Source organism: Melopsittacus undulatus, chromosome 4 (genome assembly GCF_012275295.1).
Source record: "Melopsittacus undulatus isolate bMelUnd1 chromosome 4, bMelUnd1.mat.Z, whole genome shotgun sequence".
Taxonomy (NCBI): Eukaryota; Metazoa; Chordata; class Aves; order Psittaciformes; family Psittaculidae; genus Melopsittacus; species Melopsittacus undulatus.
Genome location: NC_047530.1, coordinates 100,553,797 through 100,576,459, shown reverse-complemented (window position 1 = coordinate 100,576,459; position 22,663 = coordinate 100,553,797). Strand labels below are relative to the sequence as shown.

At 39.8% G+C, this 22,663-nt stretch overlaps 1 protein-coding gene across 1 annotated transcript in view; it reads left to right on the top strand.

The window, feature by feature from the left end:
- LOC101878591 (VPS10 domain-containing receptor SorCS1) overlaps window positions 1–22,663 on the top strand; it is a 201,585-nt gene that overhangs the window by 129,250 nt on the left and 49,672 nt on the right. Inside the window, exons 8-15 of the mRNA XM_034061349.1 lie at window positions 156–245; window positions 5,363–5,542; window positions 10,722–10,868; window positions 17,443–17,545; window positions 17,878–17,954; window positions 19,186–19,277; window positions 20,213–20,320; window positions 21,333–21,450. Of these exons, the coding sequence (XP_033917240.1) occupies window positions 156–245; window positions 5,363–5,542; window positions 10,722–10,868; window positions 17,443–17,545; window positions 17,878–17,954; window positions 19,186–19,277; window positions 20,213–20,320; window positions 21,333–21,450 (915 nt within the window). The remainder of the gene's footprint in view (window positions 1–155; window positions 246–5,362; window positions 5,543–10,721; window positions 10,869–17,442; window positions 17,546–17,877; window positions 17,955–19,185; window positions 19,278–20,212; window positions 20,321–21,332; window positions 21,451–22,663) is intronic.

The window sequence follows — 22,663 nt, the reverse complement described above, 5'->3', positions numbered from 1 at the left end:
CAATGTTTATTCATCAACTGTAATAGTGCTGCAGTTTTAAGCCATTGCCACCAACACAGTGGTATTTCCCTTGACAGCTTTAGCTTGATGTTTTCCCTGATAATAAAAAGATATTTTATAAAACCCTGATAATAACTTGCCTGCTTCTCTCATAGCTGACATCAGGAGGCAGACCGCATTATTACGTTTCTTATAGGAGGAATGCATTTACACAGATGAAACTGCCAAAGTACTCCTTGCCCAAGGTAAGTTGCTGTTGCTGAAATGCCCAAATGAACCTACAGTTACTTTGATTGTACAGAAATTCTTGAATCCAACACCAGTAACTACAAGATGACGTGTAATGACTGAAAACATTATTCTTTAACAGAACATTTTCAAGCAAGAAAGGACTGGAAACTCTATGGTTAGTCAAGGACATGAGCATGAAATGTAGATGGATACCACAGCCCATGTTAATTACCATTTCTTTATGATTAGTTAATTAAGTTTTAGAGGGGATACTCTTTTTTTTTCGCCTTTTTTTTTGGTCTTAAAATTCCCTTCTCCGGTCCCTAGCCTGTGGGTTGCTTTTTGTGCTCTGCCTCATTAGTAGATTTTAATGGGAACCAAGCAAAGAGATGTCTTTGTGTGTCTGCTCCATATCTTCCCTCATTAAGAACAATGGTGAATTAGCATTGGAGCTTGAAAGGCTATTGCTGCCTTCTAGAGCTGAATTTTTTTTAAAGACCTATCTGAAATATTAGCTCCATTTTGAAGAAATCACCATTTTGCAGCTCGGCTTCTGACACTCCTAACTGCTAACAAAGACAGAGGATTTATTTTTTTTTTTAGGCCTTTTCATGCTTGGTATAGTCTGGCTTCAATGAAATTTAAGCTCAAAGGTAGCAAAAGATCTTTTGGATTCTGTTTGAGGTTTAACATCTATCTGGAGACAAATGCATTCCCAGAAGGTAAGGAAAGAATGTCAAAAGGTAGAGGAGAAAGTGCAAGGTCAGCCTGTTCCTAGTAGTTGAAAGTGTATCAGATTTTATAGGTGGAAATATTCAAAGGGATAATTTGGCTAATATCGTAGCAGGCTGTCTTTGATTCCTCAAACCGACTGATCTGTTTATAGTAGGTTGACTGGGTGACCTTCATACAACCACACTGCAACTGAAACCCAGACCTTCAATGCTCTACCTTACTTTGCTGTTGTATCCTTTGCTTCTGTTTATATCACCTAAAAGCCCAGCTTACAGGACATTGAGGATCCTACTAGACAGGATGGATATTCTTGGCTCTGACACAGGAGATCTGTGGTCTGCCCCAAAGTCTTCATTCACATTTAAAGATAGGTTGGTTTGGAACTTCCTGCCCAAGCAGGAAGGACTTGCTCAGATCAAATTTAAACAATTGTTATTTGAAGTAGCCCTTAGCAAAGGAGTTGCATTTTTAGCATGTTTATTCTAACACCCATGTCAAAATTGTCATTTACAGCTGATTCAAACCACCTGTAGAGAAGCTGCTTGCTTAGAACTGGTTATCTGCTTTAGCCCATGCTTTTCTAAATGTTCACCATCCCAAAGAGATCTCTGGAGAGCCAGGGAAAATGCACTGCAATTAAATTGCAGTGTGTTCTCAGAGAATAGAAACTGGAGCAGTACAATGATGTTGTTTGACCCAAAGAAAAAGGCAGATACATAAGGAGATAAGATGCTTTGTCACAGTCGCAGGATATCTTCAAAGACTGAAGAGCTACATTTGGCTTGGAAGAAGCTACAGTGGAGCTGTGGCTGTCTAGAAGGCTGCTATCAAAGCAAGATAGCTGCTTTTATTAAAAATGCACAAAGCATTATACTATTTGAGGAATTGAAACATACAGTTTCTCTTATGCTTAAATTCTCTTTTATCTCCTTCAGCTAAGAGAGAGGGGCCAAATATGGTAAACAGTACTAAGCGACTTCTGGAACTGGAGGTGGAAAGCTTTTTGTCTCTCCATATTACTCTTCCTAAGTTGAAGGGGTGTGAAGGCAGGCAGCTTTTGCAGGTGATACTGCTACTCAGGCAGGAATAGCCTACAGCAAATCAAAGCTAAAATATTCTTGTTGGTATTGATAGTCTGGTAGCCAGTTTGATTAAAAGCCTAAATGAACTTGAAACTCTGCCCTATACAAGAAGTTCCCTACATATGTCTATATTGGTTAACTGTGTAAATGGTCATTCTTGAGGCCTGTTAATTTCTGCAGTGATATTGATCTGTGGGTTGGTAGTACCTATTCTGTACCACAGCAGCACAGTGTGGGCTCTGTCACAGACAGTCACTTATGATAATCCCCTTAAATGTACACACAGGATATATTCATTCCATTTTAGACCAATGTACTGTGCAGACATCTGTAAATACTGAAGCAAGCCAACCAATTTTTCTTTTAAGAAGACCTGTCCCTAACTGATGCTGGGCTGAATACTGATGGAACGGGTGCATGTGGCACCTCTGTTTTAAATTTATCACCTGTCAATCTCAGGATGGACATCCTGATGGAAGAAGCAATAACCACAAAAAAATCCTTAAATACAGACCTTAAAAAGAGCTGACAGTCCCAGTAATTGACAGGATAATACAGGCATTGCACATTCCTGTTATTTAACTTGCCAGGAAGGAAAGTTCCTTGACCAATTTCAGAAAGAGCAATTGCAGCATGTTCATTAGTTCAGAAAGCCTCTAGTCATTTGAGTAGGCACCTGATCAAACCTCTGCGTGGATTTGGGCTCTTACTTTTGTCTTTGGAAAGGCAAGAGGGACAGGTAGTAGAATTGCATATTAATGTATTTCTATGAAGTGTTGGAACAGAGAGAGAAAAACTCAGCCTCTCACAAGGCAAATACAAGGGGAGCCCCTGAATTTCATGTCTGAGAAAGGTGACTTGCTTCACATTCCTGTTCTCTTCCCTTTCTGCAGGGAGTTGAAGCATACATTTCTTGTGGTAGTGGAAGATGCAGTGAAGCTTTTGCTCCATATCAAGGGATTTTTTAATTATTATTCCTCCCCCCGAAAAAACAACCCTCACCCTGAAAAAACATAAATAGTAGTGAATGTGATTTGCAGATTAATTTTCATTTTTCTAATTTGGAAACCAGAAAATTCCTTATGTTGCTCAAAGATGTCTTTGATGCCCATATATTGATCCCTTCCTGTTAAAGCTTTGCATGTTTACTGCATCTATTGAACAAGGCCATATTAAGAAGAAAAGTTAATTGATCCCCAAGCGCAAACAGTTGAAATGCTGTCTTTTTTTTATTTTCTGCACTAATAATATATATGCTATGTAATATATAATAAAATATATGCTAATTCTGTCTAAATCTCTGCTTTTCAAGGCTTAAATTCCTTCAGCCTTACTGGGATCTTCTTTAGACTCAAATCTTACAGCATGATGTGATCAAGCTCAGGAAGCATCTAGTGAATAAATTCACTTACTTGCTTCTTAAGCATTCATGTAATTGCTTTTAGTTTTCCCTGGTGTTGATCAAAATATCTTTTACCTCTCTCCCCTAGTTATTACAAAACTATTTATTAAAATGGTAAGTTAATGAAACTGGACATTCACCAGACAAAATATGTTTTACATATAATCTGTATCTATGTTTAAATAGAGAGGGCTGCTCATGTGTTTATGGACATATTCAGAATTTTAAACTTGAGATTAGAACTGTGCTATCCAGTGTTGCCTGGAGCACACTGGGAACACCTACTCATGTAGATCTACCTGTAGATGATACCATCAGGGTAAATCTACATGATGCAGGGTGACAGTCTGAAATAAGGAGCTGCTGACAAACAGCTGTGGCACTTCTACTAGCACAGCTGGAACTAAGAGAGGATATCTATTTAGAATCACAATTAGTAGAAGGCAGTGGGACTTATATTGCCTTTCATGATGTCTCAGGATTTAAGCCATTCTGTTCCTCCATAAAACCAGACCATCTTCTGGGATGTATTTTTCTTCAGTGCAAAGAAACGAGTAAATCAAGTGAATATTAATCTACTGCATACTCAGATGTGGATCTGGATGAGCAAACAACTGTTGTGAATCTTAACTTCACTTTCAAATTTATAGATCAGATTTCTTCATTATATTGTTTTTCATCTTTTTGTTGCAAGGGTTGATCTGAAGGTCTTAATTTCTCCTACAAAACCAGCAGAAAGTCTATTGCCAAGGCTATTACTAACAGAAGGAAGAAGTAGCATCAGATTCCAAAGAACATATTTTCTGATAAAGTTCCCAGTTTTTCATATAGAAATCCCTGGCTGAGATACATGGAAGCAGAATAACTCTGGGATATCTGCCCAAACCAGACAGAATAGGTGAATCTTCTGGGAATCACCTAGTGCAAAAACCCCTGCATTTATTTTCCTACCTCCACAGATTTTTGTGGCCCCAAAGAACTCAGAATGCCTATGCTAGGCAGATAGAACCTAGGAATTTTGTTATAAAAATCTCTCTCTTAATGTCCTTTTCCACTGGATAGTAATTTCTTCAGACATTGAAAGAGGGAGTTGGGATTAATAGTTTCTGTTTTTTCCTTAATTATGCAATCTTTTCATCACTTCTTGCCTGCTGAAACACAGAGATCAAACAGTAAAACAAAACCTTACTCATGCTAGTGATCTAACTAAAACTCTGCTCTCTACATCTAGCAAGTATTCGGATTGTCTTTCCGTTACCTTTCTTGGGGGTTCAGGGTGTTTGCGGTGTGTGGTGTATTTAGCTCATTGGCTTCTAGTCAATACCGTCATTAAAAATAGGAAATAACAGCAGCACTGGCTGCAGACATTGACCCATTAGATCTTCCTTGTATCAGTTCCCAAGAATACTTGGTTTCTGAATGCTAGACAAGAAGCAAATGTTTCAGATGCTGTTTTTTCTAATTAAAAAAAAAAAAACAAAAAACAACCAAACAAAACCGCAAACAAAACAAAATATATTTTAACATCTGTGATTCCACAGCCACAAGTGGAATCACTCAGGTGCCAAGAAACCCCACCAAAATGACCAACAAATAAACATCATCACCACCCCCAACAAAGTATTAATTAAAATGAAAGTGTTGGTGGGAGGAGTGCTGCTTTGTAACACTTGTAATTGCCAATGTAAATGTTCAGTTAACACCTCATCATTAATTACTGCTTTGAAAACTGGCAGAAGAGAGCTGGTGTAAAATATTCCTGGATGGAATTATCCGCTTACAGGAGTGTTGTCTACAGTTTCTGATTAAACTAGCCTAAATATATCCCTTGCTCCTCCACAATTACTTCGATGCCCTTGGAAATGACAGGACGGAGCTCCTTCTAGTAACCTTCCTCTTTTTCTTTCCCCAGGACATGCATGTTATCAGCACAGATGAGAATCAGGTGTTTGCAGCTGTACAGGAGTGGAACCAGAACGACACATACAATCTGTATATCTCAGACACCCGAGGGGTATACTTCACCCTGGCCTTGGAAAATGTCAAGAGTAGTCAAGGGCTGGAGGGAAATGTGATGATTGACCTCTATGAGGTATGTCATGACTCCAAACATCTCATTCTTATTTCAGTATGCCAGTACCATTTTCTTCTTGTAATATGCATGTGAACAGCAGAGCCCAAAAGTGACTAAATACATAGTTTTACCTTCCTTTTACTTTAGGGCCACAGTCCTGTCAGCTGAGTTTCAAGGCCAGTTTTTACACATGTGTTCAATTTAGGCTCAGCCTAATATTATGAACAGATTTACTGCTGTACTCTCCTGTAGATTCTCAGGTGAGGAAGAGCTCATGGCTCTGTCATGCAATGGAGTATATATTGTATCAGAAGATGTAGTGGAATAGTTCACTCAGTGCCTAAGAGGAGCTCTTTAATTTTCTTAGCCAAAATCCTGCTGACACATTGGTCCAGCCTATGGCTCTGAAAGCTCCCAACACTCTGAATAGCATCATTCTCCAATTTTTGTGGCACTTCTGACAGCCTAATCCCTTGGTTTAGAAGTAAGGAGAGACAGCAGTTTTCAATTGACTCTACCACCTTCCTTAGCTTGGACTGTTCTGGGAACTGAAGTGATTTTTAGATACACCCTCTTGGGCTATCCCAAGAGCATGGAATCTCTCCTACCGCATTTTGATGTCCGTTTTACCCCTGAGCCTTTTGCTGAGCAAGTATGTATTTCCTGAGTTCATCTGTAAGAAGGACAATATACATTGTTTTTATGACAGCTGATCCTAAGATTTTTAATGCGTCCTTGTACTTGTCTTGCTCTGCTGCCTGTTTTATTTCTGGAGATGGCACTCAGCTAAGTAGAAACTCAATCCTCAGCTGCTGTTTTGAGAGTCAGCTTCTCTTTTGAAGTCTCCACAGACTTTTTCTAACTAGGGAAAGGGCCATGAACCAGATCTGAGTTCCTTGGAAAATAAAACATTTCCCCATCACCATCTGAATATTAGCTCTGCTGTATAGTTTTGCCTTCAGGTGCCCTTTACTTGGAAACATCTTGAATTGTTCAGAGAGCCAAGTGTTACACATAAATGCAGATGAACTGTAGGAGGATGGGCACTGGCATTTCAGGACCTTTTTATTATTAATCTCTCTGCAGCACTGGCAGCCCATGGAAAAACTGTTGCCTCTTATTACTGTCAGCTTGAGAAACAGTTTTACTCCATTATGTAAAGGTGTCCTGCATCCTGGGGGGCTGGGGGAAATTACCACCTTTGTTTTGCTTTCTTAAGCTGACACCACACAGTAACCTGGATTGAAATTGATGGAATCGGACTTGTAGCATCATATCTGCTGATTATATAGGTAGAAAGATATTGGCTGACACTGAACCTGGCACAAACCTTCCTTTAAATTTGATGTTCTATCTGGAAGGGAACAGAAAGCCAGCCAGCGTGATTTTCCAAGTAGTATTGCTGCAAATGATGAATGCTCTAGGAGCAAATGGAGATGAAGATAAAAGAAAAAAATATATAGATAAATTAAAACAAAATTGAGAAATTACAAAATTAGTCCTTCTATGGTGATAGGGGTATATTTAGAACAGGAAGATTGAGGAGATGCCAGAGAAAAACAGGCTCATAAAACTGGGGCTGTTCAGCCTGGAGAGCCTTTTACAGACAGCTGGAAGTGGGCCCACAATTACAGGCCCTGCTTCTCATGGGGGTCTTCAACCACCCTGACATCTGCTGGAAGAACAAACAGTCCAGGAGGTTCCTGGAAGACACTGATGGTTACTTTCTGAGACATGTAATGGAGAACACAACAAGGAGAGGTGTGCTGCTGGAACATATACTAACAAACAAGGAAAGACTGATTGGTGATGTGAAAGTTGAGGACAGCCTGGGCTACAATGACAATGAGGTCATGGAGCTCAGTATCATGTTAAGAAGAAGCAGGGCTATAAGTAAGATCACAACCCTGGACTTCAGGAGAGCTAACTTTAGCATCTTTAGGGAATTTCTTGGAAGAATCTCATGGGAACAAGCCCTAGAGCGAAGAGGAGTCCAAGAGAGATGGTTAATATTCAAGGCTCACTTGTCCAGGCTCAAGAATGGTGCATCTCCATGGGCAAGAGATCGAGCAAAGGGACCAAGAGACTTGCATGTATAAACTAGAAACTCTTGTCAAAACTCAAGCACGAGTGGGAGATACATAGGAGGTGGAAGCATAGACAGACTAGTTGAGATGAATATAGGGATGTTGTCAGGGTATGCAGAAATATGATACAAGAAGATGGGGTCAGATTCTTCTCACAGCCATCAGGCACCAGGATGAGAGGCAATGAGCAGAAACTGAAAACACAGGAAGTTCTCCCTGAACATGAGGAAAGACTTTACTGTGAGGGTAACTGAGCACTGGAATAGGTTGTCCAGAGAGATTGTGGAGATAGTCAAGAGGCATCTGGACACAATTGTGAATAATGTGCTCTAGGTGACTCCGCTTGAGCAGGGAAGTTGGACTAGATGAGCTCTGGTGGTCCCTCCCAACCTCAACCATTCTGTGATCCTATGAAAAGAATCTGATCAGTGATGCTCAGGGAATTGCACTGGGCATGAAAAGAAAACAGAGACTCTTTCATAGTGCTCCATCATTTTCTCCCTTCTCTTGTAAGTTTTCAGGAGCCTTTCACTCAGAAGTTGCTATGTCAGTGTGTGAGCTCTTCTGCTGCTGGACCTAGGAGAGGATGAGAAGACCGCTCCTAGAGGGATGCTATTTTCCCTCTGCATGTTGGACAGAGCAGGGTATGAGAATAGCTCTTCTCTCCACCACCTTGCAGTAATATTTCATGAGCAGCACACTAGACTCAGCATAAAGTGGGTCTGTAGTCACAAAAGGGCTGTCCTAAAAATGACCTCCTAGAGAAATGGAAGAGCAAGAATCACTGGCCATTAGGTCTGAGTGCCCTTTCTAGCTCCTGCAGCTCTCCAGTCATGTGCTATGGCTCTTCTTGGCTCTGTATTTGGACTGGTCTGCAGCAAGAAAATCCTGCCTATGGGAATCCATGCCTGAAGTTATAACAGACTGTGAGAAGATGTATCTATAGCTCTATGATATATAAGCCTATCACTCTAGGACTTATTTTTTTTAGCAGTATACCTCTTGGATAAGAATTATATGTTTGGCTTACAAAGTTGATGATGGAGAGTGAAGAATGTGTTTTGAGTTGTGTCCTCAAGTGTCTTGTATAAATCTTTCTAAAACTGTCAACAGCATTTGTATCCACACACAATGGATTTGAGGCAGTGAGGGCTGTCTACAATGCCTCTGTGGGAGCTGATGGAGTATTTTTCTTTCTGACCACTGGTGGTCAGGTCCTTATTTGCATGAATCTTCCTTTTTTGTGATTGTACAAACAGCAAGGATAAACAGGTCGTTGTGTGCATCGTGGTTGTGTATATACAATAGGAATATCTCCTCCACCTGAGGGCACACAAACACATATAGTGTGTGCGGTCTCTTTTTTAAGATAAAGCTGTCCAAGACTGACAGTGTAACTTACACTTTGCTTTCTTGAGAAAGGAATCTGAGTCCCAGCCCATAACTAGAATCATAAAAAGAAAGATTCACAGGATTTCACAACACATTTATCACCTGATATATAAAATGCTCTTTAATCATTTATGGACAGCATTTCACAGGGACTATATAATACATCTATTTCAGAACAACAGCAAAACAAAGTACAAATGGAGCTATAGGCTCTGGCCTCTGGTAGTAAAGGTAGAACTATGTTATATTTCCAGCCCTGTTTTATCATGCAGTATCACTTGAAGACAAAGTGTCCTTATCATTTTAGGGTGCCTTTTGACTACAACAAATCCTAAATACTTGGTTGGGTGGGACAAATCCAGCTAAGAAATTGAAAATATTATCTTTTTATGCTAATAATGACAATAAATAGGTTAACTGTTTAATTTAAAGACCACTGCCCATTATAACAAGTCATGTCTAAGACTTTAAATAACTTCAAATGAAATTCAGTGCCATTGCTCAAACAAGAAAGTGCTATTCAGCATGTCTTAATATACCAGTGTACTGTACACTGGTAGTCCCGCAGTTTGTGACTTGAAGTATGATAAGGTCTTATTCACCAGGAGCTGTAGCATCCAAATCCAGACACATAATTATATTAGCTGAGCTGGAACAAGCTCCAAATTTGCTGTGTAACCATTTGCCATGTAATGCCATTTAAGTAAGAATGCGCATAGATAAAAAGTCTTGATGAATAATTCTGTGCACTAGCTCTAGGTGGATGACTGAACAGACTTGCTGGAAACAAAAAAAATTCTCGCTTCCCCCTCCTTCTCCCAATTTTGCTTCCCTTTTTGTTGCAGCACTCAGATTGCAGAATGACAGCCCAACAAATTCATTCACAAGCTGCAGTAGCTATTGGGCTATTGATTTTCGGTGTGCTGAGAAGATGGGAACATTCTGCAGTGTGAGTTGTGGTATGAGGTTGACTTTTTTTTTCTCCCCACTATGACACTTCTGGGCTTGGTTCCAATGTTAGTCTGTTAGCATCACATCTTTACAAAATCCTCCTGCAGGTCTGTGGATTAAAGCTGTTGGGTAAAACACCAGGAAAAATAAACCTCACTGTTAGCTCTATCACTATCATTCTGGGTGGCCTTGCTTGAGTCACCAGTGCTTTGGTTTCCTCAAAACATGCAGCAGTAATAAAAATACCTCTGTGCCCCTAGTTATCCCGTTGAAACACCGATAATTAATAAATATATCGGGATCCTTAGATGAAATGTCTCAAGCAGGCTGTATGCAAATAGAAGCACTGACCTGCAAGTTTATGTGTGCATCACGCTTTTTCGCAAGGCCAAAATTGCTGCCGTTTCCTCCTGTGGCAGTGCAAGAGACAAATAATTGCCCCATGCATATTGTATCTTTCAGGAGAAAGTATGCTTACACAGCTGAGAGATTGTTACTTTACAGATAATGCTGTCGACACCATGTTTCCATACTGATTCTGAAATATAAACTTTCTTTTCTGTTTGTAAACTTTCCACCTGTGATAGTCTTTTCTTGTCCCTAGCACCTCAGTTTGCCTTCCTTTGATGTTCCTTGGCAATTCTTGCCCTGATATCCACCACACTGACACAGCCATCAGGTCCCTGTTGGGTTTGACAGGGCAAAAGAGATGTGCACAGAACCTGCAAAGGCTTGATGTATTTTTCAGCCATGTCAATTTTTCCTAGGTAGCAGGGATAAAGGGAATGTTCTTGGCTAACAAGAAGATTGACAACCAAGTGAAAACTTTCATCACCTACAATAAAGGCAGAGACTGGAGTTTGTTGCAGGCTCCAAACACTGATCTGAGAGGAAACCCTGTTCACTGTCTCCTGGTAAGTACCGAAGGGGGAACTTGGGTGGTGCCAACATCCCAAAACAATCCATTTCAACAGTGACACAAGAAGGAGAGGGCAGCAGTGTATCCCATGGAGCAAATACTGCATATTAAAAATACAGTACATCAGGTTTGTGCTGCCAGGTGGTATTGCATAGCTGGCATTGTAATTTAGCTGAATTTAATTAAATTTCTGGAAGCATCGTAGGTCAGCTTCCTTCTGCATAAGCGATGGTCTCCCCTTAAACAGCAGGTGAAGCTGGGTGCTGTTTCTGCGCAGTTGATTCTCTGGACACTAGATGGGAGGAGTGAGCTATTGTAGCTCAGCAACTTTCAGGGACCTAATAGGTTGAGGCAGGCACAAATGAAAGAAGAGCTCTGCTTTCTTTCAGGTCACTCTGTTGGCAGTATTAATATTTATCATTTTATCTGAGCTCAGAAGTGAGCGTTGGGTGTATATTGTATCTGTCTCTGTACTTATTAATATAGATCCACATATAGACAAGTCTTTAATCATCATTATATGCAAACAGTTTCCAAGAGTGAAAATGAAATATAAGCAGTGTGAATAGAATTGGAGATGTCTGTCAAATTAGAAAGCTTAGATTGATCTCGACATGTTTTTTAGCCAATATAATCTGTACGCATTAGTGGAATAATAGTCAGAACACAAGACTTTGGGATTCTCGATAGCTTTTATGTTACGCAAATTCTAACATGATTCCAGGCAGAATCAGGGTCACTATTGAGACTGCTCTTCCTCCTGCAGTCCTGTACCTGCGTGTTGTTCTAAATCAGAAAAAAAAAAACCAAAACAACCCAAATAAGATGTTCTCATTTTGAGGCTGTAAGCTTGTTAGAATCTGAATCAGCATTATGTTTTGTGCATTGTGGCAAGTAGCTGAATGCTACATTAATCTCTTAACTGAACCCCATGCATTATTGTAAGAGCATTGAATAAATAACTTGATATTTGAAGCTGTTCAGATAATTGATTTTTGATTGAGCCGAGATGCAAGCCTTTCATTTTCTGTCTAGTATGAAAAAATAAATAGGGAGGACTGCAGGTCAAACAGAAGAGTTATTTCAGAACATGACTAAATTTGTCCGGGTTTGTTTTCTTCTGCCAAGTCTTTAAGAATTGTAAGAACTTTTTAATGTTAAATCTGAGAGTTGAAACCCAAAAAGATGACATTCAGAAAACTTTGCACACATAAAAAATTGAATTGTTTTGGAAGGACCTATATATAGAAGCTGTTGTGTTTCAAATAAACTGTGATCTAATTTTATTCAAGTGAATATATTTAAACCCCACACCTTGACTTTATCAAATTATGACCAATTTTGTCAGAAACCCAAGACTTTTATTATATATTATGATAGTGTAATATTTTAGGGAGCTGGCAGGGCAGAAGATATAAAAACTGTGCAAGCAGGTAAAATAAAGTAAACTTTATTCTTTTTCCATATATTTGAAGTTTGGGTTCTGAGAAATGGTCTTTCTTTGTATTATTGTACACTGATCAAGAGAGCTATGACTTGCTATTGTAGTTAGAAATGAGCCAAAGGTACTGCTCTGCAGGGTCCTTATGGACCAGTCATTTTCAGGTACTGCATATTTTATGAACAAGGTATGTTCCCACTGTAGTTATCCACAGTGTAGTGGAAGTGGTCGTATGACTGCATTTAAACCAGGACTGGATGGCCCTTATGAAGAGAGGGGTTTTTACAGCTCCTTTAAGCCTTCCTATCCTGCTACTATACTCTTGGGCACCTGAGAACACAATTCATTTCATTTCGGATTACATATAGCTGGATGAGCTGGCATTCCCTTAAGGATGGTAAACTTGAACAACCCATGCAAGGAGTCATGACCAGTGGCAGAAGTGTGGGCATCTGTAGGGACACAGTGAGAACTGACCCAGAGAAGCTCTTGGTTCTCTGTGTATTGTTTTTACATTCTTGTAGTTCCACTGAGCACAAACCACTATTTAAACACTGGTTTGTTTTTATGTTGTTCAACCATGTACTTGCTCTGAGAATTTCTTCCACTTGTGTGAGTCCAGTGTAGACTTGCCATCCTGTTTGCACTGGAAAGTGACTGCTTCTTAAATGTTCAGTGACATGGCTAGGGTGGGCATCACAGATCTTTGGGGATCTGTAGAAATGGGTCCATGATTTCAAGTTGGTAAGGCAAAAATCATTAGTCGACTTAAACTGTGTAGCACAGCTCAGAAGGAGAGTGTAAAGAAACTTAACCCTTCCCTGTGATAAGGCTAGAGGAATGTATAGCCCTGTTTATTTTTCCTGTTCCCTTAGCATCATGTAAAACAGGCAAGAGGCCTCTTTCATGAGCTGAACCTGTCTGAACACTTCTTGCTGCTTAGGTTGTCACAAACTAGTGGAATGTTAATAGAGCAGGGATCACCAGCTGAGCATACAGGGTCTCCAGTGGTCACCTTGCAGCTTTGCAAGAAAGCAAATGATAAATCTGAACTAAACTAACTTGTTAGGTCTTTTAGAGGAACAGGCAGTCTGCTGGCAAGAGAAAGGGAGGATACTGGTACAGAAAATACATCAAAACCACAAAGTAAAATAACAGCCCTGCAAAAGAGAGCCAAGCTAACTAAAAATCTGATTTGGGTTTCACACTCAATAGTGGGGGAATATGAAGGCAAAATATGGAATGTGAGAATTCAAGAAATGATAGAGAACACGGGAGTTGGGAGTGGTAGGGCAATTTTTTAAACAAAATCCCTGAAAATGTATGTCAGGAAATAAGTCCTGGAAATAAGTAAGTCAGGGATCCATTAGAGTGTTCTGCTGAGGAATTGTCACTGCTCTGAAGCAGTTCTGTTTCTTGTCAGTGTGACACAGATGTATTTAAACAGTTCACAATGTTCGCTCACCTCTTTAGTCACACTCTATCCCTGCATCACCAGAAGTTTTACCTCTTTATGTCAGCTCCTTTATCTGCTACTTATTGCTGTTCCTTATGGCATAGCTAAGTGAACTCTTAATAATCCATTGTACATCTAGCTTAGCTCCCAACCTTACTTCATGGCAGAAACTAATGCTCTCACACACTTCTGGCTTTCAGCATAATTGTCTCTAGCAATAGCTTGGGACCCAGCAGTGACATATGTTGCAGCTTGTTGGCAGAATGGGATCTGCCAAAGTGACAGGATGGTCCCCAGCCTGCCAGTGTAATGTTGCGTCCTCTGTGCATCTAGTCTTTAAACCTAAAGTAAGGGAGAGTGAATGCAGAAATAAGTACATAGAAGCTAAATTGGCAGCTAAAGAGGTTAAGAGAGAATCTGGTTGAAACACAAGGCAAGCCAGACGGAACCATCCCTCTACTGACAGTACGCTCGAGGTGCTTTTTTCAAAGCAGCTCAAAGAATTTCTTTGCATTTTTTGTGAGATGGCTATGAATAATGAAGTTGGAGGGAAAAAATTAAATTCTGTATAGTACCGAGGTTTTATTTTTCTTGTTTATACCACTTATTTTCTAAGCAGAATACACTTAATCATCATAAAATATCTGCTAAGGTATTATACCCCAAAGATGCTGGTTTTGTTTGATACCTGTATTGTGATGTGGTTATCTGAGGAATAGCTCTACCTTAAAAGTTATGGGCATCTCTTTAGGAGATAGAAGCAATTAGCTTTCAGGGTGGTCTTGTGGTTAAAACATAGGGCTGAATCTCAGGAGAATCTTGATTCAGTTTTTAGACCTGTCTCAAATCTGCTATGCGAACCTTCGGCAAGTCACTTATTTTCTGTGTGTCTCCCTTCTCCAGGCATCTGTTTATTCCTTCTTGCATTTTGTTATTCTTGTCTATTTGGATTACAAGGATTTCAGGACACAGACCCATTTCTCATAAGGAGGGGGGGCATTCATGCCATCTGCTGTATAATAATTTAAGCATCTAAGTGAGGTGTTTTGAATATCTGCCCTGGAAGTGTTTATCTCTCATCATTACTCCCTGCTATTGCAGGTGAGAAAATACTATGATGATCCTTAGGTTTGGGAATGGTGCCTAGCATCATTCTTGTGTTCTAATGCTTTGCCCCACTCCTGATCAGGTACAGTCACTAATAGCCCTTTTGTACATGTCTCACCACTGGAGACAGTTCAGGTGCGCTTTGCACAGCAGCAAAGAAGTGGGTATTTATGAGGAATTTTACTGAGGTCTGATGAGCCTCCAGAGAGGGGAGCATAAAAATGTTGGCCTGAAAATACTAGAAAGCAAGTAATGAAGCCAGCATGATTGTAAGAACTATGCCAGTGAGCAGAGCAATGAGCTATGTCATTTATGCTGTATCTTCTATCTAGGTTTTAAATGCTCCATGGCAGTGGTTGTCTTTCCCTTGGTGTCTGCGGATCAGCTAGCACAGCTGGGTGCTAAACAATGACAGAGAAACCCAAAATTGGTGATTCTGATAATGATTTCAATAGCCTGTTGGTAACAACAGAGGGGATAGAGACAATTCATGGAAATGCTAAAAAAACAAAGCTGGAATATCTGTATAATAGTTAAGCTGTGGGAACTAAAGAAGGAACACAAACCAGTCTGGAAAACTATTTGTTCATGAACCATTTAAGGATATAGATGAAGAAGGTGTATATCAGGGATGGAAATAAGAATACTTCCACAGTAATGATCCAAGATGGCCATGGGCAGTAACTCTAGGTGTTTGGCTACAGTGGTTTATTTTTACACCATGCCCACTTTCACTAGAGACTGTAAACTGCATTCCAACCAGTAAGAAGTCACGCTACTAAGAATACTATCTCTGTTTAGACAGATGACCTGGCTCTTAATGCTTGAGATATGTATTCCATTTCTGTGTACTGTGTCTGCAAAATGAGACAAATTTGAAAGAAAACTTCTGGTAGCACACAGATTTGAGTCAAGCAAGGTCTAATCCCTGTCAGAGGGGGGAATTGGCTGAGTTGTTGCCATTAGCTACTGTCTTCAAAATGCTGAACTGGACTTGGAATATGTTAGCTTTAAAAATATGTTCTGTATTTAGTCTTTTCACAATGTATTAAAATATAAAAGGGAAGAATTCATGCTCTTGCAATGCTTTTCCAGTTTTTGCATGCATGTCAGCTCGACTTGGATCCCACTCCCTCCCTGCACCCCTGGGCTGCTCTAGCGGCTGCCCTCGTAAGGCTGTCAGTTAGAGTTAGGCTGCTCAGTACATTCCACTTGGCAGGTTGTATTCCCTTCTGCACAAGCCGTGTCCCCTTTTCCTGTCTCACATAAGTGAGAACTTCCATCCCTCCTCACCACCCTCATTTGCTTTTGCCAAAACAAAAAAAGTCCTTGCCATTCTCCACTGGGGGATTTTCATCTCAGATTCATAGACACCTACTTTGACATGGGATGGATAAGTGGTCTTCCTGCAGTGATCTGTAGGGCTTGGTCTCTTACAGAGGAAACCTACAAAACTTCAGGCACTGCAGACCTAGCCTTTAGGCAGCTGGTATTATAAAGACCTGCCCCCATAGAGCCTGTGGGTCATTCTGCATAGCTTTTCCCACTCATACGGGAGACATGTGTAAGGTGAAGCATCGGCTCTGCTGTGTTTGTGCTCCTGTCTGATGTCCCCCTCATCTGGGACAGTTTGTTTCAGGTTTTTTGTCAGTATTTTTTCACCTCCCTTCCCTTAGCATGTTCCATGAAAAGCTTTTAATGAGATTTATAAGAAAAAAATGCTGAAAGTAAAACCCAAGAGAAGGCAAAAATTATCAGAAATTTTCAGAAATCATCACATTAAAAAATCTGGAGGGAATTGTAATGGAAATTTTGGAAATCTGCCTGTCTGTCTTACCATCTTGCTCAGCTCATTTATTCTATACCATTCTTGTTATCTAGTATCTGACATGTAAAATCAATAACAGATATGTAAGGTTTCCGTGGATGTACTTGTTTTGAAATCTCAAAGGTCACATGCCAATGGGGCGATGAAGCATTGTTTCAAACAACTTTTAAACTAGAACTTTCTAATCCTGATATGTATTCTTAGTGCAGTGCAGAAGTCATGTGTCAAAAATACTCAGAGTCAGGAAATGGTATGACACTGTCCACATTAAGTTGTTTCTTATGGCTAGTTAATGGTCACACAACACCACACCAATAGGGTTATATTGGTTTCTGTTGCGTAGATAGCTTGAGCGCTGCAGCTCTGAGAGTCACTTGATCATATCTGCAGGCTTGCTTCTTTCTCAGGAGAGCTAGGGACCTGGAGAGCTAGGTAGTCTTTACCATTAACTGACCTCACAAGCCAGGTTCCCTCTCTCGTTGGTTTGCCCTCGAAGATCTTGTCCTTGTGATAGAGTTTCAGCCTGGTGAATCAGTTTCCCAATGGGAATGGGGTGCATCAGAAAACGATAGCAAAGCTCTTGCAACAGAACCAGGACAGTGGTTTTATCTTTCTAAAGGTGAATGCAGTAATTAGGAAGTAGTACAGAAAGACACTGTATTTCTAAGCCTGTAGAAATATGGGCATGCATTTCATGTTGTGTCTGCTTTTTACTTTTATTTCCCCTTTCTCCATAGCCCTATTGCTCCCTTCATCTTCACCTGAAGGTCTCAGAGAATCCCTATACCTCAGGAAACATTGCCAGCCGAGACACTGCCCCCAGTATTATTGTAGCATCAGGTATGAAATGTTTAAAGATTGCCCGGTATAACGTGCAAACACTGACAAAATCTTGTGTTTGTGATGGGTGTGGAGGGTTTTGAGTGGCTCTTGGGGTGTCACACCACAGGTACTGGGAAGGAAGGCAGGCTACCAAATGGATCTTTTACATATATATTTTTTCTTCAAGACGAAAGTCTTTCCCTTTCCTTCTCTTCACTACCCCCCTCTTTCACTTCCCCAAAGTAGAAGTGCTGTAACTGCAAAAGGTAAATAAATACATTTACTCCCCTGAACTGCTGATTTTAGTGTTTCTTAGAGTGTCGCATTACTAATCAATACTCACCTTACAGGTAATATCGGCACTGAACTATCAGACAAGGACATCAGCATGTTTGTTTCTTCTGATGCTGGGAACACTTGGAGACAGGTAAATGACACAGAATCACAGATTTAAATCGTAAGCATAGGAAATTGTCATCGAAGTAGGTTCAAAGTAATTTTTATTTCTTTTTTTTTTTAATTTTCTTTTTCTTTCTATTTTTTTATTTCTTTTGGTTCAGAGTAGCTTTTTGTAAAACTTTGCAAAAGTGTAAACTTCCCTTCTGAGAGGTAGAGAGGTACTCAAAGAAAAAGACTGGATACGTTGTTAGACTTTATATAACTAAAAAGTATTTTTATAATTCTTCCCAGAATTTGACTTCAGTTTAACCCTCTAGCTAAAAGAACTGGTTAAAATATGAATACTAAGGGGAGAGAATGTGTTTCCTTTTACAGTTGTACATCCCTTGTACCTATCAAACCATTTTTCTCTTTGTCCATTATTATACTTTCCTAAGATCAGCAGTTGTCCTGGTCTACCTTCCCCCACTCTGTGTTTCTTTGGACAGCTCAGTTTAGATGGGCCACCTACATTGAGTTGTCCAGTGTCCGTATAAACAGATTATGTTGCCTTGTTTTTAAGCTAATGGAGGAAAAGACAGAATTCAGTTCCTCTTTTTCCTAAAGCTACATCTCTCTCTCCATTAAATGTGGAAAAGGACTGGATGATGAAGTTAAATCAAATTCCTAACATTTAGTGGAATTACACCTGTTAACAACGCATTGCTACCCTTTAATGTGTTTATCCTTAGAACAGGATGTTCTATGATTCATATTTTCTGGATGGGATATCAAGTCAGGAAAGAAAGAGTGACTTTCTCAGACATATGCTTCTATATAAACTAGAGCAGATGTTTGCAGAAAGTCAATTCAGAAATGACACAGAAGAACCAGATCTTTTAAATGTTTGTTATGCCAAAAATCTCATTATTTTAGTGTTTGTCCAGCCCTCATTTTTCCATCTACCTCACTTACGAGTGATAGGGCCAGATACATGTAAACACGAGATTCTTCAAACAAAAATCTGTCACTGAAAGAAGGGGAATTGTTGATCCTTTCAAAAATTCATTTTTCTAACTTTCTGTGAAGCAGAGACGGAAAAAAAAAAAACCAAACAATAAAACACAAAACCCAGTAACTGTCTCTATACAGAATGTCTTCTGCTTTGTAATTTTCTTATCACTTACCTGTCCTCCATCATGATTGTACTTAAAGAACCATGACATTTTCTTGACACTAAGGAATATAGGTTCAAATATATGGTGTTTTTTTTTCCCCAGATCTTTGAGGAAGAGCACAGTGTTCTGTACCTGGATCAAGGTGGAGTGCTGGTTGCCATGAAACACACATCTCTGCCTATCAGACATCTCTGGTAATGACTCTGTGTGCTGAATGTCTGCTGTACCTATTTTCAGGTGCCAGGAAGTAGGCAGTTAGACTGTATTCAGAGTTTTCTGTAGCTGCAATCTAGAAGATATCAGTTAAGTTACTACCAAACACAGACAAAGCTAAGAAATCCCAGCAATTCCAATTTCAGCTCAGCCAGACCTGAGATATTATCAATGTAATTTTACAACTTTCCTAGTTTAACACAACTTGGCTTCTTGAGTTTAGTTATGTTATATGTATCTGGATTATGTCTTTGTCTCTTTTTAAGTTACCAAAGAACTCATTATTTTCAAAATTATTGATAAAGTTGTCTTCTACGTGGTAGGCAGCACTTAAAAGCCAGAATTTTGTTGAATAGGTTTGGGGCTATACAGCCCAAAACACTAAAGTGTCCGCACTAGTTAGCACTCTCAAGTTACTGTGGTAAGTAAATACAATTTTGTGCGTTTAGGCATTAGTTACTTCTGCTGCAGTTGGTGTCATAACAATATCTGAAACACACAGACCCAAATCGTAAGAAGTGATGAGTACTTCTAGGCTTTCACTTAGATCAACCACCAGGAAGACTGCTGGTCAAAAGAGTCAAAGATCTTGTGCTCCAGTAACCTAACCTCCTTAAAATATCTTATGTTGGGGACCCAAAAATACGACGCTCAAAATCACTTGGTTTATTAAAAAAAAAAACAAACAAAAAAAAACCAAAAATCTAGTCCTAGGCTACATTTTGCCCTAAAGGAATCAATGCTTTGGTTTATGATGCTTCCCAAACCCATACTTTTTTAAAGGACTAAAAATGCAGTATCCAAGAATAGAAGCTGCTTTCCACTTCTCCGTAGCAGCTGTAGCAGACTAGAGTCTCCTCAAGTAAAGTAGAAGGAGAATAAGAAAAGACAACATTAATTCTGCTTTCTCCACTAGGTTAAGTTTTGATGAAGGGAGATCTTGGAGCAAGTACAGTTTCACATCCCTCCCACTGTTTGTAGATGGAGTTTTAGGGGAACCTGGAGAGGAAACTCTCATCATGACGTAAGTGAGCATGCCATTGTGCTGCTGGTGATTGGAAGTGCATCGTAAATATCTTATGAGGGTTGCTTGTAACATAATACAATTTTTGGTTAGGGACCAAACCAAGTACAGTCTGAAGCCAGGAGCATGCAGTCTTCTGTTGCTAAATCATCAATGTTTCTGTGGTATGATTGAAGGAATGACAACATTGTTCCCTGCAAGCTGCAAAACATTATCATTTAGCTTATCAGCATGAAACCTGACTCCTCATATTGAATGTGATTTAAAGCAGAGTTACTTTTGACAGATGAATATTTGAAAGAGAAACTGGGGGATATTTTTTATAACTGTGTTTTTGCTGCTACTTTCTTTTTAAAAAAACCCAAAACCTGAGATACAGAAAAATGAAGACATTCTTTTGTAAAAATGAATGACAAAATGTTGCCTGGAGCAACTCATGAAAAATTATGTTTAGTTTCAGTGTGGTATGCTGAGTTCTGCATGCTGAATAAAGCTGAATTCACTCTGCCAGAAGCTGTGACATTTTACCTGAGATCAGTTTTCCAGAAACAGCAGGAAAATTAAGTTTCTGTCTATAAAAAATAGACCAAGCTGAAACAAACAATATATGGCTCAGAAACTGACCTGAGTTCATAGAAATGTATGAAGAATTTTCCCTTCAGGTTCTGAATTTAATTTGTGTGGAAGGGATTTCCAGTGTTTATAATTGAGATATCAGACTCCTATAGGTACAACTGTGTCCAGCCCCACACCGTGTCTTCTTTGTATGGTCATTCTGGGTCTTGAAATAAGTGGGAAGATCTTGATCCACAGATTAAAAGCTACATGCAATTTTTGAGAGGCTTGTAGATATTTAGCAGCCTAAGTTTCACCCTGTCAGTCAAGGAAAATCAGTGGCACTCCTAAAGCAATTAGTCTCTGTTAGAAATTTGTAGGTGACCGTACCGCTGTCAGTATCAGACTCCATCTGGTGCTACCTTTTACTTTATGCTCTTTCTGCTGTGTTCTGTAGAGTGTTTGGGCATTTCAGCCACCGCTCAGAGTGGCAGCTGGTGAAAGTAGACTACAAGTCCATTTTTGATCGGAGATGTGAAGAAGAGGACTACAGGCCTTGGCAACTCCATAGCCAGGTAAGAAGCAAGGAAGGTGGGATCTGACATGAAGTAGCTAATGATCCTACAGTTAAAGATCAGCAGATCCAATGTCTTTTCTTGTTTGGTGTATCAGATTGTCCCCTACTGGATGGGTCTCTTGTTTCATATGTGTGTTGGCCTCAGAATGCACTCTCTGAGCCCTGAAGGATGAGCAGCTGTCTTCTGGGTTTTGTTCTCAGTGCAGGCATTTAGGTCAGACTTGTCCACAGTTGAAGAATGCAACAGCAGAAGCACTGCCACTGAAAGAGTTCTGAACTCCTTCATACCTACATCTCTCACCCAGTTTTCCCATCCTTACCTCCTTACTCTTCTGTACACCCTTCTGTTGCCCTGTCCTTTGCATCCTGGATGCATCTACAGCATCTCTCCCAGAACCATTTTTTAAGTGCTCAGCAAGATAATTCGCTCTGCACAGTGACTGTACCTTCCTTGGGGCACCTTAGGAGCTCCACCATGTTTGACACAACGGCCTGTGTTATATCAGGTTAGAATAAAATATAGCCCAAATTCTGTGGTTATATAAACACCAAAGGCTCCACTGAAGTCTAAAGCAAAATACCCATTTATATCATCAAAGATTGTCTTTGTGTATATATCTTGCTGGGCAAGAATTTAATAATGAATATGAAATGCAAGTAGCTTGACTCAGACTTGCAGCTCACACAAGGCATAACTCCACACTAAAAATACCAGTTATGACTTAGATCTTTAGGTTTTAAAAATCAGTACAGTTTCCTTGAAATTCAAGGAGGCACAGCTTTTTACACCAGTTGCCATTTGGGCCCTTCTGTTTCATGGGCAAATCAAACCCATGAAAAGTTTCTCTTTCCTACAGCGATTTTAACAGCATGAAAGGTAACAAGTAAGACTCCATTGTATTTTGTTCTTTGCTTTCTTGTGCTTGCATAAGTAAAAATGCCAAGGATTTTGCAGTATGTCTTTGAGGATGTTGGCTTTTCAGCTTACAGAACTATTTTTAGGGAGGCTGCTGTGGACTCGGGCCTTTTCATTTTCTTTCCATTGAGATTGCAAGGCTGAGCATTGTTCCCTAGATGAAAATATTTAGTAGAGAACTGAGGATAAGAGTGAGAAGTCACCAATCCATCCACATAGCAAATCATACCCTGATCAACTGAACTCATAGTCCATGGAAAGTATTTACACATATAACTAGTTTCTGCTGAACAGA